General features: G+C 41.4%; 1 protein-coding gene across 12 annotated transcripts in view; it reads right to left on the minus strand.

Moving 5' to 3' along the window:
* SPECC1 (sperm antigen with calponin homology and coiled-coil domains 1) overlaps positions 1 to 17,241 on the minus strand; it is a 291,359-nt gene that overhangs the window by 47,110 nt on the left and 227,008 nt on the right. For all 12 annotated transcript variants that reach the window (XM_080681002.1, XM_080681006.1, XM_080681007.1 and 9 more), the window contains 2 exons: positions 6,906 to 6,987; positions 3,494 to 3,650 (listed from right to left, as the gene is read on the minus strand). In XM_080681002.1, coding sequence (XP_080537128.1) covers positions 3,494 to 3,650; positions 6,906 to 6,987 — 239 coding nt within the window. The remainder of the gene's footprint in view (positions 1 to 3,493; positions 3,651 to 6,905; positions 6,988 to 17,241) is intronic.

The raw sequence follows: 17,241 nt of genomic DNA on the forward strand, positions 1-17,241 counted from the left end.
TTCAGAATTGAAGGTCAGATAAAGAGCTTCACAGATAAGAAAAAGCTAAAGGAGTTCATTATCACCAAACCAGTATTATATGAAATGCTGAAAGGTATTCTTTAAGAAGAAGAGGAAGAAGAACAAAAAGGTAAAGATAAAAATTATGAACAACAAATACATGTCTATCAACAAGTGAATCTAAAAATCAAGTGAATAAAAAATCTGATGAACAGAATAAACTGGTGAATATAATAGAATCAGGGGCATAGAAAGGGAGTGGACTGACAATTCTCGGGGGGGGGGGAAGTGGTGTGGGGGGTGCGGGAAGAGAGTGGACAAAAATCGTACACCTATGGATGAGGACAGTGGGGGGGAGGTAAGGGCAGAGGGTGGGGTGGAAACCAGGTGGAGGGGAGCTATGGGGGGCGGGAAAGAGGAACAATTGTAATAATCTGAACAATAAAGATTTATTAAATTAAAAAAAAAATAAAAACAGAGCTACCTAGATATGATTGCAAAAAAATCAATAATAGGATGAGAACTTCCAAGGTAACTTCTACCCTGCCATTGGTTTGTCTCTGTGACATGAATATAAAAATAAGTAAAAAATTAATTTCACTAATTTAAGCTTTCATGATTACGGGTATAGTATAAATAGCATATTAATACACAAATAGCCTTTTTGTATGCATTTCTGGCACAAAGAAAAGAACAAATGGAAAAAGTTAAAGTGTAAAAGAGCCATTTCAGAATAGCACTCATTTTGGTCCTGAAAACCTGTTTTGATTATTTCAATCTCTTGCACATAAACAAGACTGACATGTAATACCTGGAGCTTTAAATTAAATCTCTGAATGATATGACTTCATTTATTTGGGCCCAAATAATGACTACACCCAAAGATATAGCAAGAGCTGAACTTATTCAGACTTCCAAAAAATCCTTTTATAATATTTACTAGAGGCCTGTTGCAGGAAGATTCCTGCAAGAATAGGGCTTCCTCGGGCCTATTCCTGCAAGATGGGCTTCGCTCCCTTCTCCGCTGCCTCGCTCCCTCCCTTCTCTGCTGTCCCGCTCCCTTCTGCAGCGCTTGGCTTCCTTCTACGCTGTCTTCGCTCTGTGCCTGCGTATGCAAATTAACCACCATCTTTGTTGGGTTAATTTGCACACTCGCTCCTGATTGGCTGGTGGGTGTAGTGGAGGGACGGTCAATTTGCATGTTTCTCTTTTATTAGTGTAGATAATGGTAGTTGTAATGTCTGTTAAAAAGCCAAACAAAATCAAACAAAAGATAGCCAATTCTGTATACTCATCTACCTACCTATTCTTTTGATTGATTTTTATAAAATTTTTTATTATTGATTTCAGAAAGGAAGGGAGAGGGAGAGAGAAATAGAAACATCAATGATGAGAGAGAATCATTGATTGGCTGCCTCCTGCACGTCCCCTACTGGGGATCAATCCCAAAACCCAGGCATGTGCCCTGACCAGGAATTGAATTGTGACCTTCTGGTTCACAGGTTGACTCTCAACCATTGATCCATACCAGCCAAGCTATCTACCAATTTTTAATATCTACCTATTTATTGAGTGAAATGCTATGGGTGTACCACAACACAAGAAGTTGAGAATGACATAAAAATGTAACACAAAGAATTTAATGTCCACTAAATTACAGTCTTAATAAGGGCGAAGGCATGGTACTATGCAGAGTGAATTAAACACCCAAATGAGTGGGAGATGCCAAAGACAAAGAAAGGAGGTGCTGATGCCCCCAGGTGGTTAGTGAAACCTCAGGCAAAGTTTGTCCTGGAAGGAGAGGTGTTCAGGAGTTCAAGGCCACAAGGCAGGCACTGCGGCCGGAACCTTGGCGGCATCAGAAGTGCCTGCATCATGCTGCAAAGGCAGAGGAAGAACAGGCTTTGCTGACTGGGGCGGGGGTGGGGGGGAGAGAGCAGGGACATTCTGCACATGGGGGGGGCCTACGTTGAGGAGAACCGGAGACGGGTGGAATGTGGACCCATACGGAGGTTTCTGACACAGCTGCACAGGAAGCAGAGATGTGAGAGCAAAGATAGCCTTTCGTGCCCACCTGGAGGTCTCTGCCCACTCTATCGCCCACTCCAGCCCTCACCTCCCGCTGAAGCACCCTCTAAACAGCCTTGGCAATGCCCCTCCCATTTCTTGCAGCCACTGTTTACTGTCCCACTACCACTACACACATCAAAACCAGACCTCTACACACTTCGTGGGTCCCACTGTTTTACCTAAACAAGTGCCAGCATCTGATGTTGGCATTTGCACTCTGGTTCCCACCAGCCTTTCCTGGTGTGATGTCCTAAGGACCCACCTCCCAGCCCATACTGGAGGAAAGCCTACCACACATGTGCCAGACTCCCCAACCACTGCAGCCCGCAGTTCAGTCTCACTAACACCACGGCCCGGGATCCCTGCAGGCACCCGTAGAACTGCTGCTTCCTCTCCCGGGCTTCCTGGTCCAACAGCAGCGCCGAGCACCAGCTCGATCATTGTCTCACAGCCCTCACGTCACTCTGCTGAAGGAGGCACTGGGTCTTAATCGTTTTCATTCAGGAAATATGTGTAGAAGTAAAGTGACCGTAGTGATGAGGAAAGACGTGCTTCTCACCACTCCAACTGCTCTGAAGCTGGAAATGAAGAAACCCATATAGACTCCCTCTCCCTTCTGCTACGAAAGCCAACAGGTTTAGAACAGCTAATAGAGAGAATCAATAAGCCCTGAAGCCTCAGATGTTACTCCAGACCAGGTCTCTGGACTGCCATCACAATCCCTTGGGTAATAAAAATGAAAAAAACTCAAGCTGCTGAACACCCCACTCCCTAGCTTTGAGTCTTCTATTGAATCCCCAAGGCTGAAAATCAGCTTAAGAATCAAGTGGGGGAGGGGGTGAGAGGAGGAATGATGAGGAAAATAAGACATTTTGGGGGGGGATGGGGACCTAGCAGCCTGACTCTGTACCTTAGTTAATCAGTATCCCTAATGCGCATTCCTGTTAGCCTATATAGTCTAGTCACTGCCCCTTCCTTAGTTATCTGGTCTTGCAAGATCTATTTACCTAAATACTCCCATTTTGCAGAGGCCATAAACCATGAACAATACACAACCTCTGGAGGGGTTATCAGTGCTGGCGCCAGACCAGGCCTTTAGGTGTGGTCTCATGACCCCCATCCCAACACACGGGGCTTTTTGCAAAGCCCGCGAAAAGTCCGAAGTATGATCCTTATTTGGGGACAAAGAAACCAAAGGGAATAAAGAGAAAGCTTCCTCCATATTGGCTTGCTCAGAATTTGGAACAGGCTCTCGAGTCACGGAACTAGTACATCTAGAAATAAATGGTTTTTTCCTGTATCTCCAGGTACTCCTGTGTATTTTTCGGTCGCCAGGTAAATTCTGTAACGTAAGGAATAAACGAAGGAAGAATACAAGGGCATCGGCCCACTGTCTGATTTCTCACTGTTTATAACGTGGTACCTGAGTTTGCTGTGTGACCTCAAGCCCCCGGTGGACGTGCTCAGCAGCCTCGTGCTTCCGAAGCCCAGGGCCGGGGGTCTGCTCAGTGACTCCAGGGAGGGGCTCTTGCGGAGGTAAGGGTCTGGCTTCAGGTCATCAGCTCTTCCTTTTAGAAAACCTGTGTGCACAATAGCACAATCACTACTCCCGAAGGACAGGGTCTGACTGGTCATCACACTTTTTAAAACGTGGTACCGTACAGTACAATTCTCATTTTATTCCCAATACAAACAGATAACAGACATAGTTTCTAGATAAGCAATAAAAATGCAAGCAGGGAAGTGATATTTTCTAGAAAGGACTGCTCAGGCAGGGATGAATATATAATTCAAAGGACTAATGCCAAATTAGCCCCTTTTCAAAAATCATTCAGAATTTCAAGACGCACCAGAGCGCTGGACCTGCACCCTTATTAAGAGCCTGTGCCACTGCACAGGTCAGTGCCCACGGCGCCAGCTCTGTCCTCGAGGCCGGTACTCGGCTTTCACTGATGGGCATCTGAGAAGGGGCTGGTAGAAAGGTGCCTAAGGGACCATCAGGTCACAGGTGGCAGCAGACAGAGCTGGGAACCAAGAATGACAATTATTTTATAGGCGAAAAACCCTGACTTTCTAAAAAGAAGTAAAAGGAATTCTCTTCAGGCTCCTCTCTGCTGTCACATTCGTCTGAGTCAAAACAGGTAACAAAGCAGGCTGATTCCAGCTGACAGTTCTTAATGGGCTCCAAGGCATCTGGCGGGAGAACATTCTGGGCTGTCTAGTTTGTATTTACAAAGGAAAGGGGAGCTCAGAGAATGAAGTGGCCTGCTCAGTGCCACAGGCGAGCCCTCAGTCACCTTAAATAGTCATGGAAGAAAATACTATCCATACACCTTACAGCCACCAATTATGGGGAGCTGGAAGCGCAGGAAAAACAGTGCTTACACCACTGAAGAAAACAACAAAAACACACATTAATCCCATTTCTACAGTTTCTGATGACTCAGTGTTGTCGAGCCTGAAGGCAAGCAGTTTTCACACGTAATCCTTCTCAGAGAGTAAACAGAGTCGCCCGGCAGACAGGTGCCCGGTGGGGAGCAGGGCATTGCCAACGAACTAGTCACTCGGAGGCACTGGCTGCTGTGGTCTCAGCGTCAGCATTTACCTGGTCAATTAGAAGGCTTTCTCTACACAAATGGGAATTTTAAAGCTGGAAGAACGGAAAAGACAAATATTGTGACCAAAAGCTCACCTACTACACTTGAAAATGGTTAAGATAATAAATGCTATGTCATAGGTATTTACCACAATCAAAGCCACACGTGCCTAAGACGCCCAGCACTGTGCCTGCAGGCAAGCTGCTCCCCGTCACATGGCTCAGTGCGTGTGCAGAAGGCAAGCCGGGCAGGCGCCCCGTGCTCTGCTTTGGCCTCCCTCCGTTTCTCGGAGGGTCACTCAGTTGGCACAGGAATAACAACCTGCTCTGGGCCTCACTCACCCCTTCTCTGTTTTTCTCACTCTGCCAACCTTGGACTACCCACTGGTCCTTGGTCACCATTTCCTTCTTCCTGGCATCATTACTATGCAGTGAAATCCTTTGTAAACCTTCATCATTTCTTTATGAAACCGTGAATCAGAGCCATCACCAGCCTCATGACCGAAAGGACACACTGCGGGGAAAATGAGGAGAACTCGCATCCTGGTCCCGGAGCCGTGTGGCTGCGGCAATCGTTTATCTCTGTAGGGCTGGGTCTCACATGTCACCTGCAGCGCACAGGCCCAGGTAACCTGTAAACTCTTGATGTCAGTATTTATCTCACTCTAAAGTCCTCAATTCCATGAACAAGCAAACAGAACTCAGAGGGGAAAAAATAAGGTAAAAGAATTTACAATCAAAGAGTGAAACTCATCTCATAGAAACAACTATTTTCAGAATTAAATCTGTCCACGTTTGACCATGATCCCAAAGAAGTGCAGTGGGAATGTACTTTTATTCACACCATGTTACAGAAATTCTGTCTTAACTTAAAATCAAAGGACTTCTACCTATGCAATCTGATATTTGGCTTTCTCTCCATGACAGGCACTAGTAAATAGCCAGTTAGTGTTCTTGTCATTTTTGCTTCCTCACAACAGTGGCCACAGAGATAGACGGCTCAGGTGTGTACTCTGGACAACCTTTATCCACTTCTAAGGTCTCTGTCCTGCAGGTGAGCTGGTGTGCAGACAGTGGGTCCGTGACAAGAGTAACCCTGCTGCAGCACTAGGTCCGGGGCCAAGTCCACTCAACCCTTGCAGCCGTCTACCAGCCAGACAGTGTTCTTTGCACTTTGGAGAGGAGGGACCACTGCACAGAGGTGGGATAACATGGCCACAACCGGGCTACAGGTGGCAGTGCCGGTTCAAACCCAGCAGTCCCTCTCCCGGGTCCCCTGTAACCGAGTGCCCCGTAACCGTGTGCCCCGTAACTGAGTCCCCTGTAACCGAGTGCCCTGTAACCGTGCCCCGGAACCGAGTGCCCCGTAACTGTGTGCCCCATAACCGAGTGCCCCTTAACCATGTGCCCTGTAACTGAGTCCCCTATAACTGAGTGCCCCGTAACCGTGTGCCCCGGAACCGAGTGCCCCGGAACCGTGTGCCCCGTAACCGAGTGCCCCTTAACCGTGTGCCCTGTAACCGTGTGCCCCATAACTGAGTGCCCCTTAACCGTGTGCTCCGTAACTGAGTCCCCTGCAACCGAGTGCCCTGTAACCGAGTGCCCATAACCAAGTGCCCCTTAACCGTGTGCCCCATAACCGAGTGCCCCATAACTGAGTGCCCCATAACTGAGTGCCCCTTAACCGTGTGCCCCGTAACCGAGTGCCCATAACCAAGTGCCCCTTAACCGTGTGCCCTGTAACCGAGTGCCCCGGAACCGTGTGCCCCATAACTCTGCGTGACTGGCTTCCAGCGGGGGAGGCAGAGCAGGAGTGAACATGTGACACTGAGGACTTCAGCTACAACCAGCACTTCCTTGTCAAGATGTGACTTTCAACAATATGTGGATGAGGATTATTCTCAAAGACAAAAATATCTCAAAAGGCCTATTTTAGAAATTATGGAAGCAACAGACTGTGAGAATCGGATAAGATTTTTTTTCTTAAAATTTTTTTTTAATTTTCCTGAGATTCAGTATAAAACAAGCAAACAAGCACAGCTCCCGCAGCCGGACACTGCCCTGGCCCCCTGCACAGGGAGAAGGGCACCACGCGGGAGCAGGCTCTCACCCTCATCACACACACCGAGAGCCCAAAATCGTCTGGAATAAACACCACTGACTATTTTTCTAAGTTCGGTTCATGCTAAGAAAAGTGAACCCCACAAAAAAGTAAGTAATCATCTTGAAGACGATTTACCTGAGAGGGGCAGGTCGGGAAGATCCAAGCGCTGGGCCACTCCTTTGCTGGCTGGGCGAATGCCGCTGTAGGTGGAATGCCTCTACAAAACCAAAGGGCACACCAGCACAGGTGAACTTGTGACATCAGGACCAGTTCAAGCAAGGTGTGTGCACACATGTATGTACATGGGTTCTCAAGCTCATCAGAATATTAGTTTGAAAAGACAATAAATGCACTTGGCAGGATCCTCAAAAGGTCCAGAGAAGACACATAGTTAGAAGGAAGTCTGCCTTTCCTGTTCCTCTCCCTGGGGGAAATCATTATATTATTTAAACTTTTTTTTTTTAAAATATATTTTATTGATTGTTTACAGAGAGGAAGGGAGAGGGATAGAAAGTCAGAAACATCGATAAGAGAGAAACATCGACCAGCTGCCTCCTGCACACCTCCCACTGGGGATGTGCCCGCAACCAAGGTACACGCCCTTGACCGGAATCGAACCTGGGACCCCTCAGTCTGCAGGCCGACGCTCTATCCACTGAGCCAAACCAGCTTCGGCTATTTAAACTTTTAAAAAAGATTTTATTGATTTTAGAGAGAGGAAAGGAGATGGAGAGGAATATCAATGATGAGAATCACTGCACACCCCACACTAGGGATTGAGCCCACAACCCGGGCACGTGCCCTGACCGGGAATCCAACTGTGACTTCTTGATTCATGGGTCGATGAGCCACACTGACTGGGCAGGTGTAATCATTATTAAACAGCTTTGTGAATGTCTTCCTGAAATATTCTATGCATATTCAAGGATATGTGTAAAAACAGTTTTTTAATGGCCAACAGATATATGAAAAGATGCTCAACATCACTAATTATCAGGGAAATACAAATCAAAACTACAATGAGATATCACCTCACACCTGTTAGCATATACACTAATAAAAGAGTAACATGCTAATTGACCGTACCTTCACGACGCCCACCAGCCAATCAGGAGTGAGTATGCAAATCAACCCAACAAAGATGGTGGGTTAATTTGCATACGCAGCTGCCAAGTGGCTGAGGGTGGCGTGGGACGCTTGCAACGATGCAGGCATTCCTCACCACCCCAGCTGCCCTGGGCCTCTGGGCAGTGTGGGAAGGTGGAAAGGTGGCTCCAGGCCAGAGCGGAAAGGCGGCTCCGGCCAGAGCGAAGGCGGTGCTGGCAGCCAGGAGAAGGAAGGCCCATTCTTGCACGAATCTTCGTGGCATCAGGCCTCTAGTGGTCATTATAAAACAACAACAACAAAAATCAGAAAATAACAAGTGCTGGCAAAACTATAACCCTCGTGCACTGTAGGGGGGTAAGTAAAATGGTGCAGCCACAATGGAAAAAAATAGGGAGGTTCCTAAAAACATTAAAAATAGAACTACCAGCCCTGTGGGGGTGTTCAGTTGGTTGGAGCATCATCCTGTACACCAAAAAGGTTGCAGGGGCAATTCCTGGTCAGGACACTACCTAGGTTGCAATTTCGATCCCCGATTGATGTTTCTCTCTCACATCAATGTTTCTCTCTCTTTCTCCTCCTCTCTCTCCGAAAAAAATCAATAAACATATCATTGGGTGAGGATTTAAAAAGAATAGAACTGCCATATGACCCAGCAATCTCACTTCTGGATATTATCCAAAATTATTGAAAATAGGATCATGAAGAGACACCTGCATGGCCAGGTTCATTGTAGCATTAGTCACACTAGCCAAGAGGTGAAAATAACCTTGAATGTCCACCAACAGATGAATGGATTAAAAATGTGGTATTTATCCAGTTTCATTAAGTAGGTACTATATATGTATCCATTGTTTAAATTTAAAATGAACTATTTCAATTATCATAACAATTATTAAAAACCATGATTTGCTCATAATTCTGCAATTTGAGCAGGGGTAGCAGGAATAGCTCTTCTTGGCTACATGTACTTTTGACAAGGGTAGTTCAGCAGGGACTTAACTCACAGGATCCAACCAGGCAGTGGCTGGAAGGGCTTGGCGCCCGGGCATCCCTCTCCTTCTCTGTTTGTGATCTCTTCCTCCACTGCCTCTCTCTACCCACGTGGCTACTCTCTCTTGGGTATATTTGACTTTTTTGATATCCAAGAGGGTAAAAATGGATACTGCAAAGCTTTCTGAGTCCTCTGTCCATAAGTTATACACAATCATTTCTGCCCCATTCTGCCGACCAAAGCAAGTCAAAGAACTAGACTAAATTCAAGGGGAGGAGACAGAGCCTCTGCCAGAGGCTAATTCCAGCATGTCATAAATGCAAGAAGTTTCATCAAAAGGTTGATGGAACCTTGAGGCTTCTATATTCAGCAGGGCTATTTTAAGTCAGATTATAATGGGGAAGAATTCGGTTCTAAGGCAAAATTATAAAGAAATTGGAATATCAAAAGGCACTTTTTAAATTAGGCTCAAAGAGAAGGAGTGCCATTATCATATTTAATTAGTGGCTTCTTGTTCAAATTGTAAAATACCTAATTCGTATTTGGGATGGAAAGTCTATAATTTCTGAAAAGCTGCCATATCCTCTGCCCCTGAAAAGGCAAGACTCAGCAGCTAGGGAGATTAAAGCTATCAGCTCTCGCGCCAGGAAACTACCTAATGCTTTGTTTAAAAATTACCATAGAAAGCGCCGGGACAAGCAAATTTGAGCAAAAATAACCTTAAAAGCTAGTCAATGCTGTGGAGAGCGGAACAGAAAAAGATTTAGGAAAAAAACTTTTATTTATTTAGTCTTGTTGATCTGTCCTTTAATTTAATAGGAAGAGAAACGCGGCCAGGTCAGTTGCTAAATTTTCTCAAAGCCAACAGGAGGTGGGGGAAGGGAGACACGTGGTGATCCTGTAAGATGGATGCCCCCTCCCGAGAGTGCTATTTTAAAAAGTCTCATCTCTGCCATGTTTTTTCCTGATTCATAATTTAAAAGTTTTACAAAATTTAGGAATGCATCTGGGATTTCTGTACTCGTAAAGAGAGAAAGCTGGTTTAAGACAAAATGTGTGCACTGTCCGATTTCGGATCTTAGATAGGTTTTGAGCTAAACTTAACTCTCTTTATGATGGTACAGAATAAAACCCCAAAGCTGTTTTTTCTGCTAAAGAAAGATGGCAGAGACGACCCAAAGATTTCCATAATAAAGGGTAGTTTTTAAATAATAATAGACTGCATTCAAAAGTTAACATTAAAACTGCTGAAAAAAATCAGTAAATCATCTCTGTTACAGAATTTATCAAAGTAAATGCCTTGGATAATTATAATTGGCTATAATTATAATTGGCTATCTCAAAATTGTTGAAACATAGTTAAATAATATATTAATTATAAAGGTCTAAATAACCCAGGGGAAAACTAGTTTTGCTCCTTATTAAAGGAGGGGTCTGGGCTGGTTGCATTTCCCCCAGCAGAAAAAATGTGGTCATTTTAAATCAAGCAGGTAGGCCAAAGTTCCCTGCCAGCAGCAACCCTTAAATTGTTACCTCTAAGGAAAGAACGTAGTTAATTTGCATTTAAATGGCTACAGGTTTGCTTCGTGGCTCCCTCTCTCACCAGCCAGAAACATAGTTTTCAAAAATAATTAGCAACTTAGAACTCTGGAAGTTTACTGAATTAAATAATAAAATTTATTAAATATGTAGGTATTTTAAAATGATAAAATACTGAAATATTAATCTAAATTTGCCTCATGAAAAATTTAGAGGGTAGAATTTAATCAATTAAAATCTGTCTTGTATTTTTAAAAATGTGAAGTTATCCACCTAAAATTGAAGGCTTCTAAGAGTTTAAAGTTCAAACTAAGTTAAGAGAAATCATATAGTTGTGGTAACAAATAACATAAAGTATAGGAATTCATTTTTGAGAAAATAATTCTTGTATTTTCTCTAGAGAAATTAATAATTCAAAATATAGTCCATGTGGTAAAATTTCAACCTAGGTGTAATTTAAAAAGAAGGATTAATTCTATGGTCTCAACCAAATTTTTAATATAAAGACCAGTTAAAATTTAATTGATATCTTTAAAAATAACTATAAAAAGTATTTAATATAATCTTTGATGGTCTTTCCAAGTTAAATTCAAGACTTTAAAATATTTTTAATTTAACTGATCTAATATACTTGAAATCATATGGAAAGCTTTATCAAATAAAAATTAATAAATATATTCTATTTATTTACATATATTTTAAATGTTATGAAGGTTTTGGCCTCTAAGGAAGGGCAAAACAAGTTATTAAATATTTCTTAAATAAAGCCAAATTTTAAAAATAAAAGTAAAAAGCAAGCAATAGCCCTCAGGCAGCCTGCATTTTCAATGGGCTGGGGTTGGGGTAGCGTTTCTGCCTCCTAGATCAGAATTGCTTGCTTTGCTTTTTCTATGAAGATGCCTGCTTTAATTACTTAATAAATTAGCTTTTTAAATTATAATCGAGGTCTCATATAATTTCAGTTATATGAGAAGCCAATATTTTTATAAGCAATTAGATTTAACAAAAGCCAAGATAAAAATTTGCATACCGCCAGTCCTCTAAAAAAGTTACCGAGGCCTCCCATAATCCCTCTGTATATGCAAATGAGCCAAAAAGAATACTATTTAAAAGTAAATTTTAGGCTTAATAAAAAGGATAAAATTTAAAATCTCTTCCGCTAATATTTACAGGGTAAACTGAAAGTTATTATTCAAGCGTTAAATCTGATCATTAAGAGTAGTCACCATGAACGAAAAGGAAGTCATTTAATGCAAAGACATGGCCTGGCAAGATTGGTGAGCATCCAAAAAGTAGCAGCTATGTAGGTTGCTTGGTGTAAAAAAGAAAGAAAATGGTTTTTAAAAGAAACTCTCTAATGGTGACTTAAAAATTATTCTGGAAGGAAATAAAGAGAGGTTTCCTTAAAATGTCTGGAAAATTATAATTTAATGTATTAGGCCTCAAAAAGAAAAGTAAGTAATTTGTGTTTTTGCCTCCCTAAACAAAGCTAATGTAAAATTACTCAAAGACTATAACAAAAATTCAATTAGTGTCATTTATTGTCCACAGCTAAGGACAAATAAAGTTAAAAAATAAGCCTTATTTCAAATTAATTTAAATTGGCAAATTAAAATAAGTAAATATTCAGGGGAACTTAATTGTACTAGGCAGGAACCTGTTCCTGAAGCATTAACTAATTTTTTACTAATGGTTCATCTCATAGAAAAACTGCTTAACATGTAATGAATCCAGACCAGTCATATTTCTATACAAAGATTTAAATTAAAAACTATCAAAACTGCATTGCAAAATTTCCAAAAGCCTCTTAATAATATTTAAAACAAAAAAGGGGGGATAGTGGAATAATCCCCTGTAAGAAAATTACATCAAGCCTTAATTGCTTTAAATTTTTTACTTTAAGAAATTTTTCACTTGTAATGCTAATGGAAAGATACACATGGTGTCAGAATAACCCAAAGGAAAATGATTTGGGCAAAATGAAAGAATCCCAAGTCTAGTTTACAGAAAAGATTCCTTTATTAACCTTTGGTTGAGAATATGCTTATATATTTCCAGAAAACTCCTCCAAGCCCGTATGGATTCCTGCAACAATGGATCCGAGAGAGGAACTAATCAGAGTACTCCAGCCACAGATGGTGGTGGCCACAGGCAACACGCTGACAACAGAGGAGAAACAGTCCAGAGATGGAGATAGTAAAGATGCCTTGCCATGCTAGCAGTCAGCAGCTGTGCGTCGCTGCAGGTTGCCCAGGAGCAAGCCAGAGAAGGTCGGACCTGCATCTCCACCCTTTGTCCACTATCCAGAACTAAACATTGCTGGCATGTACCCATAAAAAACTGTTGGACATTGGAAAGAGGACTCAAAGAACTGTTGGCCCAGAAAGGAGCTTACTGCAGACTGATTACTTTGATGCTTGGCAGCAATTTAAAAGAACATGAACGTGACTAATTTTTAAATGTATTAAATCAAAAATGGTGATATGCCGGAGGCTAATTCCAGCATGTCATAAATGCAAGAAGTTTCATCAAAAGGTTGATGAAGCCTTGAGGCTTCTATATTCAGCAGGGCTGAATACATGTTATTGCCTAGTGGAATGGCCGAAAGCATTTCCCCAAACCTGAAGATCTGCATATATTATTGCCTGTTACCAGACAGCTGAGGGCATTTCAATTTACATGTTATTGCCTCCTGCTGGCCAAACAGCTGAAGAGCCGTAGGCAGTTCCCCAACCTGACAATGCCTACTGTATACCAAACTTACCTTTGATATGTATATCTACTTTGCTATAGGGCAAAATGTGGGAATAAAAAGAGCCCTGGGTCGGAGATAGAACTTAGCTACTACAGCTAAGCTTCCTCTGGCTCCCCCATGGATTACAAATTTATATTATATTTCTAGCCTCTTTATTAATTTACATGCAGCCCCTTTTCCAGATTCCTGAACCCTTCTAGATGCTGGATATCACCCTGGCAAGCCTCTACGGCACAGGAGCAATCACTAACTCAGCCAATTTTTCAGACAATCTGCCACTCACCTTTTTACTTTTGTTTCCATTAAAAGTATGGGGAGGGGGGGAGAAAATGTGGTATCTACATACAATGAAATATTTTCAGTCTTAAAGAAGGAAATCCTGCCCCGTGGTACACTGTGAAGGAACCCTGAGAACATTACCTGCTACGCAGACAGGGATACAACGGTGATGCTGTGGTCCTAACGCTAACCCTAGATCTTGAGAGAAATGACAGTCCTAGGCAAGCACTCAGGAAAAGAACACTCTAACCATGGAACCACACTGGCCAGTGCAGCCTGGCTGACGTGGCTTAGTGTTTGAGTGTCGACCTGGAAGCTCAGCACAAACTAGAGCCTTCTCCTCCCACCCTCCCTGTATTAAATTCCTTTCTGCTTCACTAGCTAGAGTGATTCCTGATATTTGAAAATTAATCAAGATACACTCTTTATAAAGAAAAAGCCTAAGTGGGCAAAAATTTGTAAAAGAATTTCACTGTATTGTTTTTTAATAATTTAATCCAAATTAAGCTAGATGCCCATCAATAGAGGTGTGTTTAAATAGTTGCATGTAATATAGCCTTAAAAATGAATTATTTTCCCAAATACTGAAACTTAAAGATGTCTTTGATAGAGTCCTTCATTCATTAAACAAATATTTATTGAGCTTCCTCTATATAACTATGTGCTAGCCAGTGTTATAGGCGAGAGATATACTAGCAAGCAAACTAGATAAAAATCTCTGACCTTAAGGATTATATTTCAATGACAAAGTGAAATGAGCCAGTATCTGAATAATGTGTAGTGTATAGTGTATTCCAATTTACAAAACTTTCTCTCCCTATACACACACACACACGCTTTTATGCTAAAGAAACATCTACACGGTTATATAATAAGCCATAAATGGTGGTTATTTCTGGGTCTAAGGTGAAGGGAGATTTTTCCCTTTAGTAGTAGTACTACTACTACTACTACTACTACTACTACTACTACTATTTTAATCCTCACCAGAAGATTTTTTCATCTTTTTTTTTTTTTTTTTTTTAGAGAGAGTGGAAGGGAGGGAGGAGAAACAGAGAGAGAAAGAAACATTGATGCCCTGGCTGTTTGGCTCAGTGGATAGAGCATTGGCCTGCGGACTGAAGGTTCCTAGGTTCAATTCCAGTCAAGGGCACATGCCTGGGTTGCAGGCTCGATCCCCAGTAGAAGATGTGCAGGAGGCAGCCAATCAATGATTCTCTGTCATCATTGATGTTTCCCTCTCTCTCTTTCCTTTCCTCTATAAAATCAATAAAAATATATTTTAAAGAAATGAAACATTGACCTGAGAGACACATCGATTGGTAGCTTCCTGAATGCACCGCAACTGAGGTACATGCCCTTGACCAGGAATCAAACCAGTGACCCTTCGGACTGCAGCTCAAGGCTCTAACCATGGAACCAAACTGGCCAGTGCAGTCTGGCTGGCGTGGCTCAGTGTTTGAGTGTCGACCTATGAACCAGGAAGTCACAGTTTCATTCCCAGTCAGGGCACACGCCTGGGCTGTGGGCTTGATCCCCCGTAGGGGACATGCAGAAGGCAGCTGATCAATGATTAAATAGATTTGATGATTATCAAAGTATAAATAATTGTTTTCTTTGGTTTTACATATAAGATGGTGGAATATAATTTAAAAGGCAAAAAGTAAAACAAACAAACAGAAAAACCCTAAAAAGATCCCAAACAATATGCATAGCTACCAAGGACACCAGGAAAGGGTACCTGTTAATGACAGCATTGACCTTAGTGCAGGAGAAGCAGAGTGCTGAATGTTATTTATCACATCAAAAGCCCTGATCTTAAAAACGAAGGAAAATATCCAAGCTCCTTTAATGAGGCCAGCATTATCCTAATTACAAAACCAGATAAAGATAGTACAAAGAAAGAATTACAGGCCAACATCCCTGATGAACACAGATGTAAAATCCTCAACAAAATATTAGCAAATCAGATCCAGCAATATATTAAAAAGATCATACACCATGATCAAGTGGGATTTATTCCAGGGATACAAGGCTGGTACAATATTCAATAAACAAATAACGCAAACCAATAAACGCGATAAATCACATAAACAAATTGAAAGTAAAAAATCTCATGATCATAACAAGTAGATGCAGAAAAAGCATTTGACAAATTCTAACACCTATTTTTGATAAAAACTCTCAGTAAAATGGGAATAGAGGAAGCATATCTCAACATAATAAAGGCCATATATGACAAACTTACAGCCAACATCATACTCAATGGGCAAAAACTAAAACTATTTCCCCTAAGAATAGGAACAAGACAGGGATGTCTACTTTCACCACTCTTACTCAACATAGTACTAAAAAGTCCCAGCCACAGCAATCAGGCAAGAAGAAGAAATAAAAGGCATCCGAATTGGAAAGGAGAAAGTAAAACTCACATTATTCACATATGACATGATATTGTATATAAAAACCCTAAAGACTCTACGAAAATCTACTAGAGTTAATAAAGAAATTCAGCAATGCAGCAGAATATAAAATCAACATCCACAAATAGGTGTCTTTTTTATATACCGATAATAAATTCTCAGAAAGAGAAACTTAAAAAAAAATCCCATTTACCATGCCACAAAAAAAGTAAGATACTTAGGAATAAACCAATTAACCAAGGAGGTAAAAAGACTTGTACTTGGAAAACTACAGGACATTGAAAATAGAGATAGAAGAAGCTATAAGCAAGTGGAAGAGTATTTCAGGTTCATGGACTGATATAATTAACATCATTAAAATGTCCATGCTACCCAAGGCCAATGCAATCCCTATTAAAATACCAATGGCATATTTCACAGTGCTAGAACAAATATTCCAAAAACTTATATGGAATAAAAAGAAGACCCCAAATAGCTGCAGCAATTTTGAGAAAGAAAAACAAAGATGGAGGAATCACAGTACCAGATATCAAGTTATACTACAAAGCCACTGTACTCAAAACAGCCTGGTACTGGCACAAGAACAGGCATATAAATGAATGGAACAGAACGGAGACACCCATTAATATTTGACAAAGGAGGCAAGAGCATAGAGTGGAGTCAATACAGTCTCTTCAGTAAATGGTGTTGAGAAAATCAGACAGATACAAGGCAAAAAAAATGAAACTAGACCAGCAACATACACAAGAATAAACTCAAAATGAATAAAAAACTTAAATGTAAGTCAGGAAACCATAAAAATCCCAGAAGAAACCATAGGCAGCAAAATCTCAGACACCTCTCGTAGCAATATGTTTACAGATACATCTCCCAAGGCAAAGAAAACTAAGGAGAAATAAACAAATGGGACTACATAAAAATAAGAAGCTTCTGTACAGCAAAAGAAACCATCAAAATGAAAAGGGAGCCCACTATATGGGAAAATATATTTGGCAATGATACATCTGATAAAGGGTTAATATCCAAAATATATAAGGAACTCAAACAACTTAACAAAAGGAAGATAAACAATCCAATTGAAAAATGGGCAAAGGACCTAAATAGACACTTCTCCAAAGAGGACATACAGATGGCCAAGAAACATATGAAAAAAATGCTCAAAGTCACTGACCATCAGAGAGATGCAAATTAAAATAACAATGAGGTATCACCTCACACTTGTCAGAATGGCTACCATCAACAAATGACAAATGCTGGCGAGGATGTGGAGAAAAGGGAACCCTAGTACACTGCTGGTGGGAATGCAGACTGGTGCAGCCACTGTGGAGAACAGTATGGAGTTTCCCTCAAAAATTAAATATGGAGCTGTCATTTGACCCA

Source organism: Plecotus auritus, assembly GCF_963455305.1.
Source record: "Plecotus auritus genome assembly, chromosome: 7".
NCBI classification, from domain to species: domain Eukaryota; kingdom Metazoa; phylum Chordata; class Mammalia; order Chiroptera; family Vespertilionidae; genus Plecotus; species Plecotus auritus.